General features: G+C 41.6%; 2 protein-coding genes across 3 annotated transcripts in view; one reads left to right on the top strand and one right to left on the bottom strand.

The window, feature by feature from the left end:
- LOC137125463 (NACHT, LRR and PYD domains-containing protein 12-like) overlaps positions 1 to 15,829 on the top strand; it is a 382,261-nt gene that overhangs the window by 80,037 nt on the left and 286,395 nt on the right. The gene's annotated exons all lie outside the window — the stretch shown is intronic.
- On the bottom strand, positions 6,754 to 13,593 carry LOC137125523 (protein NLRC3-like). Its single transcript, XM_067501134.1, has 3 exons — positions 13,182 to 13,593; positions 8,688 to 13,019; positions 6,754 to 8,400 (listed from the first exon to the last, which is right to left on the bottom strand). The coding sequence occupies exons 2-3, from the start codon at positions 9,880 to 9,882 to the stop codon at positions 8,396 to 8,398; spliced, it is 1,200 nt and encodes a 399-aa protein (XP_067357235.1). The 5' UTR covers positions 9,883 to 13,019; positions 13,182 to 13,593; the 3' UTR covers positions 6,754 to 8,395.

Here is a 15,829-nt window from a genome sequence, read left to right as displayed (position 1 = left end):
ATCAGAAGGAAAACACGATAAAATGTTGTGTTATTGTTTACCTGTCATTATATTTTAATTTAAACATGTCGGTAGAACAATGTTTGTTCAATATGAATATGAATACATTACAACTTTTAACCAAGTTTTCCCCTTTATACTTTTATTTCTATTTCAAATACTGAGATGTGTTAATCAGCAAAGGAAATACTCCATTTCACATACTATAATATTTTACTGATATTATGCATTTTGTTCAAACATATTTGTCATATTTGAACTATGTGTCAAATAATACATTTTATGAACTACGTGAAATATGAAAATCTCGTAATTTTTCAGTATGCAACAATCCCCTGAGTCTTTACGCGTCATTTCTGACCCTTCGTAGTACTTGTACCGGAAATACCAGAAATGAAACGCAAAAAAAAAATCAGCAGGTTTAACCGCGGTCTCTGCTGCAGACAGGGACACTTGTCTGAGCTCGTCCCCTGTCAGACTCAGAGAGAAGAACAGTGACGTCAGAACACAAAGATTTATTTCCTCGTGCTCTAGTTCACTTTTAACAACTAAATGTCCGCACTGTGACCTCATTTTCTTTATTGTCCCCAAATTGTCCCCCATCCCGATTGTTTGTGTCCCAGGTGCAATTTTTACTCTCCCCAGGCGACGGGACACCGTTAGCTTGGAGCCCTGCTTGATGCATATTACGTATTTACGTAATCGATTACAGGGAGTAAGTCGCCCCAACAGACTCACTTCTGGTTCGTTTTCTCTGACACCTTTTGTTGGTACTTTGTTTAGTTGCTACTTTGTATTTTTGTTGTATTTTGTTTTTTTGGCTCTGTTGCTGTTCTTTTTTTCCCCTGGTCTCTCAGCCGCCCTTTGTCCAGTTCTCCTCCATCCCTCACCTGTGCTCTGACTTCTCTAGAGGGACATCACTCGCCACCCACCTACAGTAAGAATCTCACTCTCGTTCTAGTCTATATTGAGTTTATGCCATTGCTCACTATCTCTCTCCTCCTCAGATACTCCAGCACCTGCCCCATAGGTCCCCGCGGTCCTGTCTGTCCACCTGTCCCTCCTCTCCTCGTAGCGCACAAACTCATTTGACTTCCTAATCCTTCGCTTGTTCTGCGCTTATTTTGATAGAGACACTGAAGAACCCAGGATACAGAGGTTCAGTGAATGTGGTGTTGAAGGTGTGGAGGTGGATCAGTTCCTCAGAGGAGACTCTGTAGAAGGACAGAGTCCCAGCAGGACAGTCCACATACACTGCTACTCTGTTAGGGACTGAGGACGAGGAGGAGGAGGGATCAATGTTCTTTTGTTATTTTGTTAAACAATATAAGTATTACCAGAGCACTCCAGACTCCAAGACTGGATGTTTCTTCCAAAACTAAAGTCTTCTCTGTCTTCTTCTTTTCTGATTCCTCTGTAACTCACTGATATTTCCACATTACTGCTCCACTCCACCTCCCAGTAACAGCAACCAGTCAGAACATTACTACACAGCAGTTGAGGCCAGTAGACAAATCTGTCTGGATGATCAGGATATGACTGAATGTCCTCCACATACTGTATTTCACCTTCCTGTTGTTGTCAGACAGTTGTAGTTTCCTGTTCACTGTGTTTGTGTCGATTGTGAGTTGACAGAAATCTGATGGAGACAACAAGACACAAACAGCTGCAGTTATTAATCCATCATCTGTTCATTTCTTGACACTTTGATGATGTGAATGAGTGATGTGACAGTTTGAAGATGGTTCAATGTTGCTGCTTTGTTTCCATCAATCTCATTAAAAACACACTTACACTTCATCAGAACTGGTCTCAGCCATCGTTCTCCACCAGGCTCCACCCTGAAAGGAATGATGATAAAATCATCGTTGAAACATGTCCATTTTCACATACACTTTAAAATGAAATTTGTCCTCTGCATTGGTGGCCTCCTGCCCTCCTGGGGGGAGTTGATCGATAGTGAACCACCAGGCACCTCCTGTTAGTCCCATTCTGTCATCAAGGGTCCAAACATGCTTCCTCCAGAACCTGCCATCAGCAGCAATCAATGTGCTCATACACTCATTTGTGTTGTTCTTCTCCACACTGCATCACAGGGCTCGAATGACTCTGCTTGTATTTTGGTGGTTCCAGTTTACACAAATGTCTGATTGGTGTTTAGCAGATGCCTACAACCTGGGATGGTAGTAAGAAACAAATATTTCCTTTCTTCTAGTCATACTTTGGCCTGTCATTTGCCTTTGTGTGGAGGTTTTACATGCCAGTGCCACAGTCAATTCTTTGCAGAACATGCTTCATACAAAGAAGTTATAAATATGAGAAAAACTCTCCAATGTCTCTTTAATTCAAAGCACTAATGTGGAGACCTGTAATCTGGTGAGACAGAGCAAATGACTGTAGCTCTTCCCCCTCCATCAGACATCAACTGAAGCTGCATCAAGTCTTGACATACCTGAGAGTGTACAGTCTCCACTGTGGATCGTCCAGTAGAGGAGACAGCAGCTTCACTCCGGAGTCTCCTGGATGATTGTAGCTCAGGTCCAGTTCTCTCAGATGGGAGGGGTTGGAGCTCAGAGCTGAGGCCAGAGAAGCACAAACTTCCTCTGTGATTAGACAACCTGACAGTCTGCAGACACACAAAACAACACAGGAACCAACTGTTAACACTTGGCACACTTGTTTTTCTTCTATGTTTCTAACTTTTGGTTCAGGTCAATTTTATTCCAATGTATTTGGTACAAATGTAGGAATATACCTTAAACATTATATGTTAATTGTAGTACCTGCCTTGACCAGTTTGGGTGAGTGGAAAGTGGAGGGACAAAAGAACAGAGCAACGAAAAGCAACAACAAAACAACAACAAAAAGCAACAACAAAGCATTATACAGGTTGGTAGGACCAAAAATTAATAGCATAAAGTGGTGACAAATAAATGTATAGAGAAAAAGAGGAGAGGAGCTCATTGCACTTGCAGGAGTCGCCCAACACTCTAAACCAATAGCATCTTAAGTAGGAGCTAGTTCAGGTTGAGTGAGCAGTTTTAACTATAAGCTTTATGAAAAAGGAAAGTTTTAAGCCTAGTCTTAAAAGTAGAGAGGGTGTCTGCCCCCCGAATTTGCATTGGAAGCTGGTTCCACAGGAGAGGAGCTTGATAGGTAAAGGCTCTGCCTCCCGTTCTACTTTTGCAAACTCTGGGAACCACAAGTAGGCCTGTATTCTGGGATCGAAGTGGTCTAATCGGGCGATACAGAACTATGAGATCTTTTAAATATGATGGAGTCTGACCATTCAGAGCTTTGTATGTAAGAAGCAGGGTTTTAAATTCTATTCTAGATTTAATGGGAAGCCAATGGAGAGAAGCTAGTGAAGGTGAAATAAGATCTCTCTTTCCTCATCCAGTCAGCACTCTTGCTGCAGCATTTTGGATTAATTGAAGGCTTTTTAGAGAGTTATTAGGACACCCCAGAAGTAGGGAATTGTAGGACATCCAGGTCTTTATGTCTTTTAGACATGCTTCAAGTTTGACTAATTGGTTAGTATCTTCTGGTTTCACAGATAAATAGAGCTGGGTATCATCTGCATAGCTGTGGAAGTTTATGGAATGTTTCCTAATAATTATGCCTAAAGGTGACATATAGAGATTGAAAAGTATTGGTCCTAACACAGAGCCCTGTGGAACTCCATAGCTAACTTTGGTGCATAAAGAAGAGTCATCATTAACATGAACAAGTTGGAATCTGTCTGACAGATAAGATTTAAACCAATGTAATGTGGTTCCTTTAATCCCAAATCCATGTTCTAGTCTCTGTAATAAAATGTTGTGGTCAATGGTGTCAAATGCGGCACTAAGGTCTAGTAAGACGAGTACGGACACAAGTCCATTATCTGAATCCAGGAGAAGATCGTTGGTGACTTTTACCAGTGCTGTTTCTGTACTGTGATGAGCTCTGAATCCTGACTGAAAGTCTTCATACAAATTATTCCTATAAAGGTGATCACATAATTGTTTTGACACTACTTTTTCAATTATTTTAGAAATAAAGGGGAGATTAGATATTGGTCTATAGTTGGCTAAATCACCTGGATCCAGACAGGGTTTTTTAAGTAATGGTTAGATTACAGCAACTTTATAGGCCTTTGGTCAAGTCAAGTGGCTTTTATTGTCATTTCTACTATACACAGTGGTTCACAGTACACAGTAGAAACGAGATAACGTTCCTCCAAGAACCAAGGTGCTACAAACAACACAAGCTATGTAAAGTGCATCGAGTGCAACCAAGTGCAAACAGTGCAGACAAAAAACAGTACAGAAAGACAGTGTAGACAGACAACACAAGTAACACAGGACAGGACACAAAACCCAAGACAGTGCCGACCAGTAAACCTACTGTATACTATTTTACAGTACAGTACAGTCAAGTGTGCTAAGGGTGTAAAAAAGAGCAGCATGTAAACAGTATAGTGCATTTAAATGTCCAGCATGTAAACAGTGCAATTGCATTGGAATGTGAAAAAACAGCAGGTAAACAGTGTAGTGCAGTAAATGTAGAATGATAAAAGTAAATAAATAATAAATAAGTGGTGGTGGAATGAGATGAGTAGAGAGTGATGAGAGTGTGTTGAGTTCAGTTGGTAGTGTGTTTAAGTTCCATTTCAGTTCTGTGTGTTGAGGAGCCTGATGGCTTGCGGGAAAAAACTGTTGCATAGTCTGGATGTAGCAGCCCGAATGCTTCGGAACCTCTTTCCTGATGGCAGGAGTGTGAAGAGTGTGTGTGATGGGTGTGTGGGGTCGTCCACAATGCTGTTGGCTTTGCGGATGCATCGTGTTGTGTAAATGTGCATAATAGAGGGGAGAAAGACTCCGATGATCTTCTCAGCTGTCCTCACTATCCTCTGTAGGGTCTTGCGATCCGCGACGGTGCAGTTCCCAAATCAGGCAGTGATGCAGCTGCTCAGGATGCTCTCAATGGTCCCTCTGTAGAACATGGTCAGGATGGGGGGAGGGAGCCTTTCCTCAGCCTTCTCAGGAAGTAGAGACGCTGCTGGGCTTTCTTGGTGATGGAGCTGGTGTTGACTGACCAGGTGAGGTTGTCCGCCAGGTGAACACCAAGGAATTTGGTGCTCTTGACTATCTCCACTGAGGATCCATCGATGATCAATGGAGAATGGTCGCTCTGTGCTCTCCTGAAGTCCACAACCATCTCTTTAGTTTTGTCAACGTTCAGAGACAGATTGTTTGCTCCACACCAGGCTGTTAACCGTTGCACCTCCTCTCTGTAAGCTGACTCGTCGTTCTTGCTGATTAGACCCACCACGGTCGTGTCATTGGCAAACTTGACTATGTGTTTGAGCTGTGCATTGCTACACAGTCGTGCGTCAGCAGAGTGAACAGCAGAGGGCTGAGCACACAGCCCTGAGGGGCTCCAGTGCTCAGTGTGGTGGTGCTGGAGATGTTGTTCCCGATCCGGACTGACTGGGGTCTCCCAGTCAGGAAGTCCAGAATCCAGTTGCAGAGGGAGGTGTTCAGGCCCAGTATGCTCAATTTCTCGATCAGGTGCTGAGGGATGATTTTATTGAACGCTGAGCTGAAGTCAATGAACAGTATTCGTACGTATGAGTCCTTATTGTCCAGGTGGGTGAGGGCCAGATGGAGGGTCGTGGAGATGGCATCGTCCGTGGAACGATTTGGACGATACGCAAACTGCATGGGGTCCAGGGAGGTTGGGAGTTGGGTCTTAATGTGCCTCATGACGAGCCTCTCGAAGCAGTTCATCACGATGGGTGTGAGCGCGATGGGACGATAGTCATTGAGGCAGGAGACAGTAGACTTCTTAGGCACAATGGTCGTTGCCTTGAGGCACGTAGGAACAACGTTGCTGCTCAGGGAGATGTTGAAGATGTCTGTGAAGACATCCGCTAGCTGTTCTACGCATTCCCTGAGCACTCTGCCAGGAGGTACATAGCCAGTTACTAAAGATAGGTTAATCAAATCTAATATGAACGTGTCTATTAAAGGTAGAACATCTTTAAGCAATTTGGTTGGAACAGGGTCTAAAAGACATGTTAGTTTTGAGAAAGCAATGGTTGAAGTTAGCTCAGAGAGATCTATGGGTAAAAAGCAGTCTAACAGGGAGTGGGGCCTTATCCATGATTCTAGCACTGCTGTACATGAAGATCTATCTGTAATATTTGGGGGGAGGATCTGGTGAATTCTTTCTCTAATAGCTACAATTTTATTCAGAAAGAAAGTCATAAAGTCATTGGTGCACAAAGTTAATTGAATACTAGGCTCAACAGAACTATGGCTCTTAGTCAGCCTGGCTACAGTGCTGAACAGAAACCGGGGTTGTTCTTGTTTTCTTCTATTAATGATGAATAATATGCTGTTCTGGCATCGTGGAGCTTTTTTGTACATTTCTAAACTGTTTTTTCAGGCTAAATGAGATTCTTCTAGATTAGTTGAACGCCACTTCCTTTCTAACTTTCGTGACACCTGCTTTAAGCTGTGCATTTCTGAATTGTACCATGGAGGTCGGCTCCTCTGATTCACTGCCTTCTTTTTCAGAGAGGCAACTGTATCTAGTATCATACGCAGTGAGGCTGCAGAATCGTCAACTAAGTAATCAATTTGTACAGGAGTAAGATGGCTACTCACCATAGTATTGACACATGGTGGTGAAAAAGATGAAGAAATTATTTCTTTAAATTTGTTGACAGCTTTTTCACTTAAGCATCTGCTATAGTGGAATTTTTCCCTAACTGCTATATAGTCCGTTATTGTAAATTCAAATGTTATTAAAAAATGGTCAGACAGAAAAGAGTTGTGAGGAAATATGGTTAAATTATCCGCTTCAATTCCATACGTAAGGACAAGGTCTAACGTGTGACTAAAACAGTGAGTGGGTTTATTTACATTTTGGGAAAAACCAATTGAATCTAATAATGAATTAAATGCAGTGCTCAGGCAGTTACTGTCAGCATCTACATGAATGTTAAAGTCACCCACTATAATGACTTTATCTGTACTAAGCACTAAATCAGATAGAAAATCAGAAAATTCAATCAAAAACTCTGAGTAAGGGACTGGAGGACGGTACACGATAACAAATAATAGTGGTTTTTGAGTTTTCCAGTTTGGGTGTGAAAGGCTAAGAGTAAGACTCTCAAATGAGTTATAGCTATGTTTAGGTCTAGGAATTATTGATAAGCTACAATGGAAGATTGCTGCAACTCCTCCACCTCAGCCTGTGCTTCTAGGAACATGATCATTAATATGACTCATTTAAACTGACATATTTTTCCTGCTGCAAGTTTCAGTAGATTACAGAACAGAGATTTAGAAGAGAGAGATCTGATATTTAATAATCCACATTTAATAGTTTTGGGTTTTGGTTCAGTATGAGCATTAGTCTTAACTTGTATTAGATTTTTATGATTAACTCCCCTTGTGTTCATTTTTGGTTTAAAAAGTTTAGGTGGTCGTGGTTCAGACATAGTCTCTATGGAGCAAAGAGCAGTGTGGTTAAGATCATAACATTCAGCAAAATAATAATGTTCCCTGGGTGAAAAATTAGAATCCATAACAGCTGCATTTTGTCTGTTGGTAACGTCAGATTCTATAAATATCTCGGACTGTTTATACCTGTGGATGTCATCAGGTGTTGGAGCGGAAGATGCAGGAGAGGTGAGCACATCGAAGCCACAGGTGTTTTCAATGGTCAATCAGTCTCCGGAGACTGAGACGCTGTGGACAATGTTCTCGGTCAACATCCGTGATCCCAGAAAGTTCGGGTGCAGTCCATCTTGTTTGAATTACTGAGGACGATCCCAGAAAAGACTGAAATTGTCCACGTAAAAGAGTCCGCGTGCGGAGACTTGTGGTTGAAGCCATGTGTGCAGGCATTGACTTGTTTATTCAGTTATGCAAATGAGCTGGTAAGTTTTCAAGTCCATTTTATTTACAGTATGTAGAACAATTCATGGTAATTCAAGATGCTTCACATCAAAGAGCAAAGATAATTGGTCAATATAGAATCAAATCAACATCACATAATGTCAAGGTGAAGTTCTCCCTCAGTTTTATAATATATATGTTCTACAATGACACTTTCTGTCCTTAAACCCTCAGAATCAGATAAGGAAAAACTGTCCATCCTAAAAACATACTTTAATGAGGAAAAATAAAAATCAAAGAGAAAAAGTGAAACAGTTTGATGAATCCTGACCTGAGAGTCTCCAGTTGACAGTGTGCACTCTTCAGTCCATCACAGAGTAATTTCACTCCTGAATCCTGCAGGTTGTTGTTACTCAGGTCCAGTTCTCTCAGACTAGAGGACTGAGAGCTGAGAACTGAGGACAGAGCTTCACAGCTTCTCTATGAGAGGTTACAGTCAGTCAGCCTGGAGTGGTCATAAAAAAAGTTGAGTTTAAAAAATTGACTAAAACCACATTTAAGTGCATTTTCTAGTTTTCTCTCTGAATTTGACAAAACTTCTAATTTTCTTTGTTGAGGTTCATGTTCTGTCATTTATTATTGCATAACTGTTCCTGATGTTTTAGTTTTATGACTTGGAATTGTTTTGATATTATTGAGCTATTTAAGAATTTTTGTTTAATGACAACATAAATAAAAGCATTGTTAATTATTATCAGTAAATGCAACCTGTTTAGTTACTGGTTTACTTACAGAGCTTTGGAGGAGACTGACCACTGGCAGGAGCCTCAGAAGAGCCACCTCTGAACCAGAGGTGTATTAAGATGTCCAGTTCTTTTCCCGAAGACAGCAAGATAAAGACCAGAGCTGACCACTGAGCAGGAGACAGTTTCTCTGTGGAGAGACTTCCTGATCTCAGGTACTGTTGGATCTGCTCCACTAAAGAACAATCATTCAGTTCATTCAGACAGTGGAACAGGTTGATGCTTCTTTCTGGACAAGGGTTCTCCTCGATCTTACCTTTGATGTACTGGAGCGTACATACCTGATTCACTTCTGAGGTATTTTTTGTTTTTGTTCGAAGACCTTGTAAAAGGGTCTGATTGGTCACAAGTGACAGGCCCAGGAGAAATCGAAGGAACAAGTCCAAGTGTCCATTTGGACTCTCTAAGGCCTTGTCTACAGCACTGTGGTAGAGGTCTGTCAATGCAGGTTTGTTTTTTCTTGTTTGTAACTTCTCTGAGGTGGTTTCTGACAGCAGATTGACTCCAGAGTTGATGAAAGTCAGATGGACATGAAGAGCAGCCAGAAACTCCTGGACACTCAGATGGATGAAGCAGAACACCTTGTCCTGGTACAGTCCTCTCTCCTCTTTAAAGATCTGTGTGAACACTCCTGAGTACACTGAGGCTGCTCTGATGTCGATGCCACACTCTGTCAGGTCTGATTCATAGAAGATCAGGTTTCCTTTCTGCAGCTGCTCAAAAGACAGTTTTCCCAGAGACTCAATCATCATCTTGTTCTCTGGACTCCAGTGTGAATCTGTCTCAGCTCCTCCATTATACTTGATGTTTTTCAGTTTGGTCTGAACCACCAGGAAGTGCATGTACATCTCAGTCAGGGTCTTGGGCAGCTCTCCTCCCTCTCTGGTTTTCAACACATCCTCCAGAACTGTAGCAGTGATCCAGCAGAAGACTGGGATGTGGCACATGATGTGGAGGCTTCGTGATGTCTTGATGTGGGAGATGATTCTGCTGGCCTGCTCCTCATCTCTGAATCTCTTCCTGAAGTACTCCTCCTTCTGTGGGTCAGTGAACCCTCTGACCTCTGTCACCATGTCAACACACCAAGGAGGGATCTGATTGGCTGCTGCAGGTCGTGTGGTGATCCAGAGGCGAGCAGAGGGAAGCAGGTTCCCCCTGATGAGGTTTGTCAGCAGCACATCCATTGAGGTGGACACTGTGACATCAGTCAGGATCTTGTTGTTGTGGAAGTCCAGAGGAAGTCGACACTCATCCAGACCATCAAAGATGAACACAACCTGGAACTCATCAAACCTGCTGATTCCTTTGGTTTCAGGAAAGAAGAGATGAACAAGTTCCGCCAAGCTGAACTTTTTCTCTTTCAGCACATTCAGCTCTCTGAAAGTCAATGGAAATGTGAACTATATGTCCTGGTTGGCTTTGTCTTCAGCCAAGTCCAGAGTGAACTTCTGTGTTAAGACTGTTTTCCCAATACCAGCCACTCAATTCAATTTTCAATTCAATTCAATTCAACTTTCATCTCAGGGTACTTTACAGAATAAAGTCAAGAATATAAAGATGTATAAAGAGAACCCAACAATTCCCCCTGGAGCAAGCCATAGGCAACAGTGGAGAGGAAAAACTCCCTTTAATGGAAGAACCCTCCAGCAGAACCAGGATCAGGGTGGACGGCCATCTGCCTCGACCGCTTGGGGTGAGTGGAAAGGGGAGAGAGAAAAGAACAGAGCAACAAAAAGCAACAACAAAACATCAGGCAGGTTGGTAGGACCAGTAGCTGCACGCTGGAAGACACACAGCTTCAAAGCCGGGGACACCTGCAGAAAGGGACAGAGAGAGGGGGACAGAGAAAGACAAAGACAACTACGGGAGAAAACACACAGAGTTAATGACATACAGTGGTGACAATTGTGGGGTGAGAGGAGAGGAGAGATGGTCAAGAGGAGGAAAGGAGCTCAGTGCATTGGGGGGTGGGTCCCCCAGCAGTCTAAGCCTATGGCAGCATAACTATAACTAACTATATGCTTTATTAAAGAGGAAGGTTTTAAGCCTAGACTTAAAAGTAGAGAGGGTGTCTGCTTCCTGAATCTGAACTGCGAGCTGGTTCCACAAGAGAGGAGCTTGATAGCTAAAGGCTCTACCTCCCATTCTACCTTTGGAAATTCTGGGAACCACAAGTAGGCCTGCATTCTGAGAGCGAAGTGGTCTACTGGGATGATATGGTGCTATGAGATCTTCTATATATGATGGAGCCTGACCATTCAGAGCTTTATATGTAAGAAGCAGGGTTTAAAATTCTATTCTAAATTTAATGGGAAGCCAATGGAGAGAAGCTAGTGATGTGAAATATGATCTCTCTTGCTAGTTCCAGTCAGCACTCTTGCTGCAGCATTTTGGATTAATTGCAGGCTCTTTAGGGAGTTACTGGGGCATCCTGAAAGTAGGGAATTACAGTAGTCCAACCTAGACGTAACAAATGCATGGACCAGTTTTTCGGCATCACTTTGAGAAAGGATGCTCCTAATTTTGGCAATGTTCCGTAGGTGGAAGAAGGCTGTTCTAGAGATTTGTTTTATATGTGCCTTAAAAGACAGATCCTGATCAAAAATAACTCCAAGGTTCCTTGCAGTAGTACTGGAGGCCAGACTTATGCCATCTAGGGTAACAATATGGTTGGACATCATATCTCTGAGATTTTTGGGCCCAAATACTATGACTTCAGTTTTGTCTGAATTTAGAAGTAAAGAATTGTGGGACATCCAGGCCTTTATGTCTTGTAGGCTTGAAGCTTTATTAACTGATTATTTTCATCTGGTTCTATCGATAAATATAGCTGGGTATCATCAGCATAACAGTGGAAATGTATGGATTGTTTTCTAATAATGTTGCCTAAAGGAGACATATATAAAGTAAAAAGTATTGGTCCTAACACAGAGCCTTGTGGAACTCCATAGCTAACCTTTGTGTGCATGGAGGATTCATCATTAACATGAACAAATTGAAATCTATCAGACAGATAAGATTTAAACCAACCTAGTGCAGTTCCTGTAATTCCAATTTCATGTTCCAGTCTCTGTAATAAAATGTTATGATCAATGGTATCAAATGCAGCACTAAGATCTAACAGAACAAGTATAGAGATGAGTCCATTATCTGAGGCCATGAGAAGATCGTTGGTGACTTTTACCAGTGCTGTTTCTGTACTATGATGAACTCTAAATCCTGACTGAAAGTCTTCATACACATTATTCCTATGAAGGTGGTCACATAATTGTTTTGCAACTACTTTTTCAATTATTTTAGAAATAAAGGGGAGATTAGATATTGGTCTGTAATTGGCTAAAACGCCTGGGTCAAGACAGGGTTTTTTAAGTAATGGTTTCATTACAGCTACCTTATAGGCCTGTGGTACATAGCCTGTTTCTAAAGATAGATTGATGATATCTAATATGAACGTATCTATTAAGGGTAAAGCTTCCTTGAGCAGCTTAGTTGGAATAGGGTCTAGCAGACAGGTTGTTGATTTAGATGAGGTAATAATTGAAGTTAGCTCAGAGAGATCTATGGGTAAAAAGCAGTCTAACAGGGTTTGGGGCCTTATCGATGACTCTAGCACTGCTGTACATGAAGATCTATCTGTAATATTTGGGGGGAGGATCTGGTGAATTCTTTCTCTAATAGCTACACTCCCTTTGTCATCACTCTTCTGATTGGTCCATCTCTTCCAGGTGAGGCTTTAAACATGTCTTCATGTCTGATTGTTGTTTCTGGTCTGACTGGTTTCCTGGATGCTGTTTCAATCTGTCTGACCTCATGTTCATCATTGACCTCTCCAGTCCGTCCCTCTGTGATGTAGAGCTCTGTGTAGATCTGATTCAGAAGAGTTGGGTTTCCTGCTTTAGCGATGCCCTCAAACATGTACTGGAACTTCTTCTGCAGGTTAGATTTTAGTTTAGCCTGGTACATCACATAAGATTCTGAAAAAATAGAAATATTTGTGTAATAAGTAAAAATTATAAATGATCATGTTCACACTTTTGGAAAATGCCTTTCTCTATCCATTTGCCAACTTTCCCATCAGATTAAATCTTTTACTGCTGTGCAGACAGTCAGCCAGCTCCTCCTGCTTCATTCTCCTCAGGAAGTTCACTGTGATCTTCAGAAATGACTCTCTGCTGCTCCTCCTCTGCTCTTCATCCTCACCATCCAACACCTCCTCATCCTCCCTCTGACTCTCTGAGCATTCTGGGTAATCTGGACTCAGACTCTTCTGGATCTTCTTCAGCTCGTTCTTCACAAAAGTGACAATGTTGTCCTCCAGCAGCTGGAACACAAAACTATATGAATGACACAATCCAAGTAAAACCATGGAGCCAAACATCAGATCCATGTTGGACAGACTGACAATCCACTGGTCTAAAAAGTGCAGCATGGACATTATTGTGGACACAACAGATGGAAAAGTAGTAGTTGTACATGTACAGACCATAAATATGGAGTCCAGGTGTGTTTGATGCTGCTGGACAGACTGACCACTGGGAACCTCTGAGCTCTGCTGGTCCACTCTGTGGAGGAACCAGGAAGAATGAGCTCACATTATGTCTGTCAGAATGGATTTTTAAAAACTGTCATTTTAAAGAGCTTCATATATTAATTATTGGATCGCTCACAATCACAACTTCAAACCACAGCTCTGGTACCAACACAGAGGACACACAGTCCTCTACACTTAGTTACAACAACTTGATAACTGTTTTGCCTTCGTTTTGAATTCAATCTCATTTTTACTTTAAGTGGTGAACCATCATCCATTTTGAATCCTGTAAACCAGTAAACCAGTCTATGTGTTGCCAATCTGAACTAAAGGCTCCTAAGAATCTTGAAGCCAGGAAACATAATTATTCCTCCAGCAGACAAGGGAGGTTCAGCTGTGATAATTTGGAAAATACAGTTCCAGTTTCAAAAGTCATTAATCTTACAGTCAAATGTCATTATTGTTTTCGAGAGAGAGATTAATCATTAAAGTTGACTTCACAATTTCTCCTGTATTGAATGACCTGAAGTACAGAAATCCTCCAAATTATGGGGCATTGAGTGGTGATATTGTAAATTCACCGCTTTAGCAGGAAGCAAACTGGATTCACACTGTGAACACGGTTGAACCTTTTGGACTGAATGAATGAAAACTAACTTTGTCAGGCTTCCTATAAGATATGATGCCAGTTGTATAAGATCTGCTGTGTGGTTTTAATCTATGTATGAGTACAGCTTGGTGTTTTGTGTACATTTGTCTGGTAGAACAATGGAGTGTGTCACCCATCCTGTTCTATTCATTATCCATTAGGTCTGAACTCCTTTCTATTGTGATCCAACCCCAAATGTTCATACAGTAACTAAGTATTTGCGTTACAGCATCGTTCTGTTTGACTCTTAAACACAGATGAGACATTAGTCCAGATTGTTTGCACAAGAAAAAGCTGCAAATATATATGTGTGTGCTGCAGAACAGAATTTTAAAACACTATTAAATCCATGTACTGACTGCAGACTGTGAGAAAAAGACCCAGAAAACAGCCAAACAATGTATTTAAGTAATTAAGGTAAAGTAGAAAAAGCTGTTGCTCACTGTGGTTCCTGCCCCCAGGTGAACAGGGTCTTTAACCAATGAAAACCTGTCAACTTATTCCAGTGTGGATCATGATAAACACTGTTCTTGTGTTGTTAGCTGGTATATGAATGTCAACATTCACAGACACCTCAGTCCTTCTAGCAGCATGAGTTAAAACACAGTAGTGTTTCTTCAGAGTTGAGGTCTACAGTTAGAAACTGGTTCTACTGAGCAGTTTTTAGATTTGAAAAAATAAATGATAAGAAACTTAGATAACTGGATAACTTTCATTAAGATCAAACTTAAAGCTGACTCAGTGACTGATGGTCACATTACAGCCTGCAGCAACAGAAAGACAACAGAGGTCAGTGGAGGTAAACAGATGATCCCCTCTGCAGACATACATGTTGTTACATACAGGTTCCACATAACTGGTGCACAGGAGAACATGTTTGTGTCTTGATGACAGGAACAGTCAGGTTAATGAATCTAGACTTGACAAGTAGCAGCATCAGTAACTGTAACATTTTCCTTCTGGTTCTCCACTAAGTGAAACATGCACGTCCTATGTTTTCATAAGAAGAGGACATTATTCCTTTAAAGAGACTTGGAGTAAACTTCAGGAGTGTCTGTCCTTCAAGAGAAGAGGCTGGGAACATCACACAGAGCAGAATAGTTCAGACCTGTGTGAAAAAATAACAGCCCTGCTTCACTCCAAACATCCTGCAGCAACAAAGTCCACAAACTTACAGTCGATTCCAAGCCATGAAGAACAAGATTCTCCACTTCACACCTGCACACACAGGTGAGCTGTTTGCTGGAATGAGGCAGGACTCCACCTGGAGGAAACAGGAAGCAGGAGCAGATTTTCACACAAAGATGATCTTTGGCATCTTAGTAATGAACACAGATGATCTGATGCTTCTGTTCACATCATGCTCTGTAACTATGGAGTTACAATCCTGCTAATGATACTTTCAAACGTGCATTAATCTTTGAGCTGTGTATGATTATTTGTGCACAACAAACTAAATTCCTATTTGAACACTAATGTGCACAAATTCAGTCTGTGGACACAGACACAGACCAGTGCTGTTTGCACTATTTCTCTTTGCAATGAGCTTCATTTGAGAAACACAAATGTTTGCTGTGAGTCCCACACGTGGTTTAATGCAGACTGCTCCATCTGCTCCTGTGGATCTTCACCCTCTCACACACATGGATCTGTTCTGTGACTGATCTCAGATCTGATGATGTGAATCTCTGATGAGCTGAGACTCACACTGAAACTGAAAGGACACAGTAGCATCAGTGTGTCCTGTTTTCTCTGCAGACGTCTGTCTCATAGGGACAAAGTGAGAAGACTAAAGAGAGGAGCAGGATCTGCTCTGTAGCTTTGTGCTTTAACAGTAAAACACTGAACGAGCAGAACAATCTGTTGTGAGTCAGAATCACTGAAACACTGAGTAGTTTCTAAAAATGAGGCTCTTGCTTTGTAAAACTAAACTTGGGTCATGAAGTTCAGA

This window comes from Channa argus, chromosome 4 (genome assembly GCF_033026475.1).
Source record: "Channa argus isolate prfri chromosome 4, Channa argus male v1.0, whole genome shotgun sequence".
In the NCBI taxonomy this organism is placed as follows: Eukaryota; Metazoa; Chordata; class Actinopteri; order Anabantiformes; family Channidae; genus Channa; species Channa argus.
The sequence above is the reverse complement of the archived record's forward strand: the minus strand, read 5'-3'. Positions and strand labels throughout refer to the sequence as shown.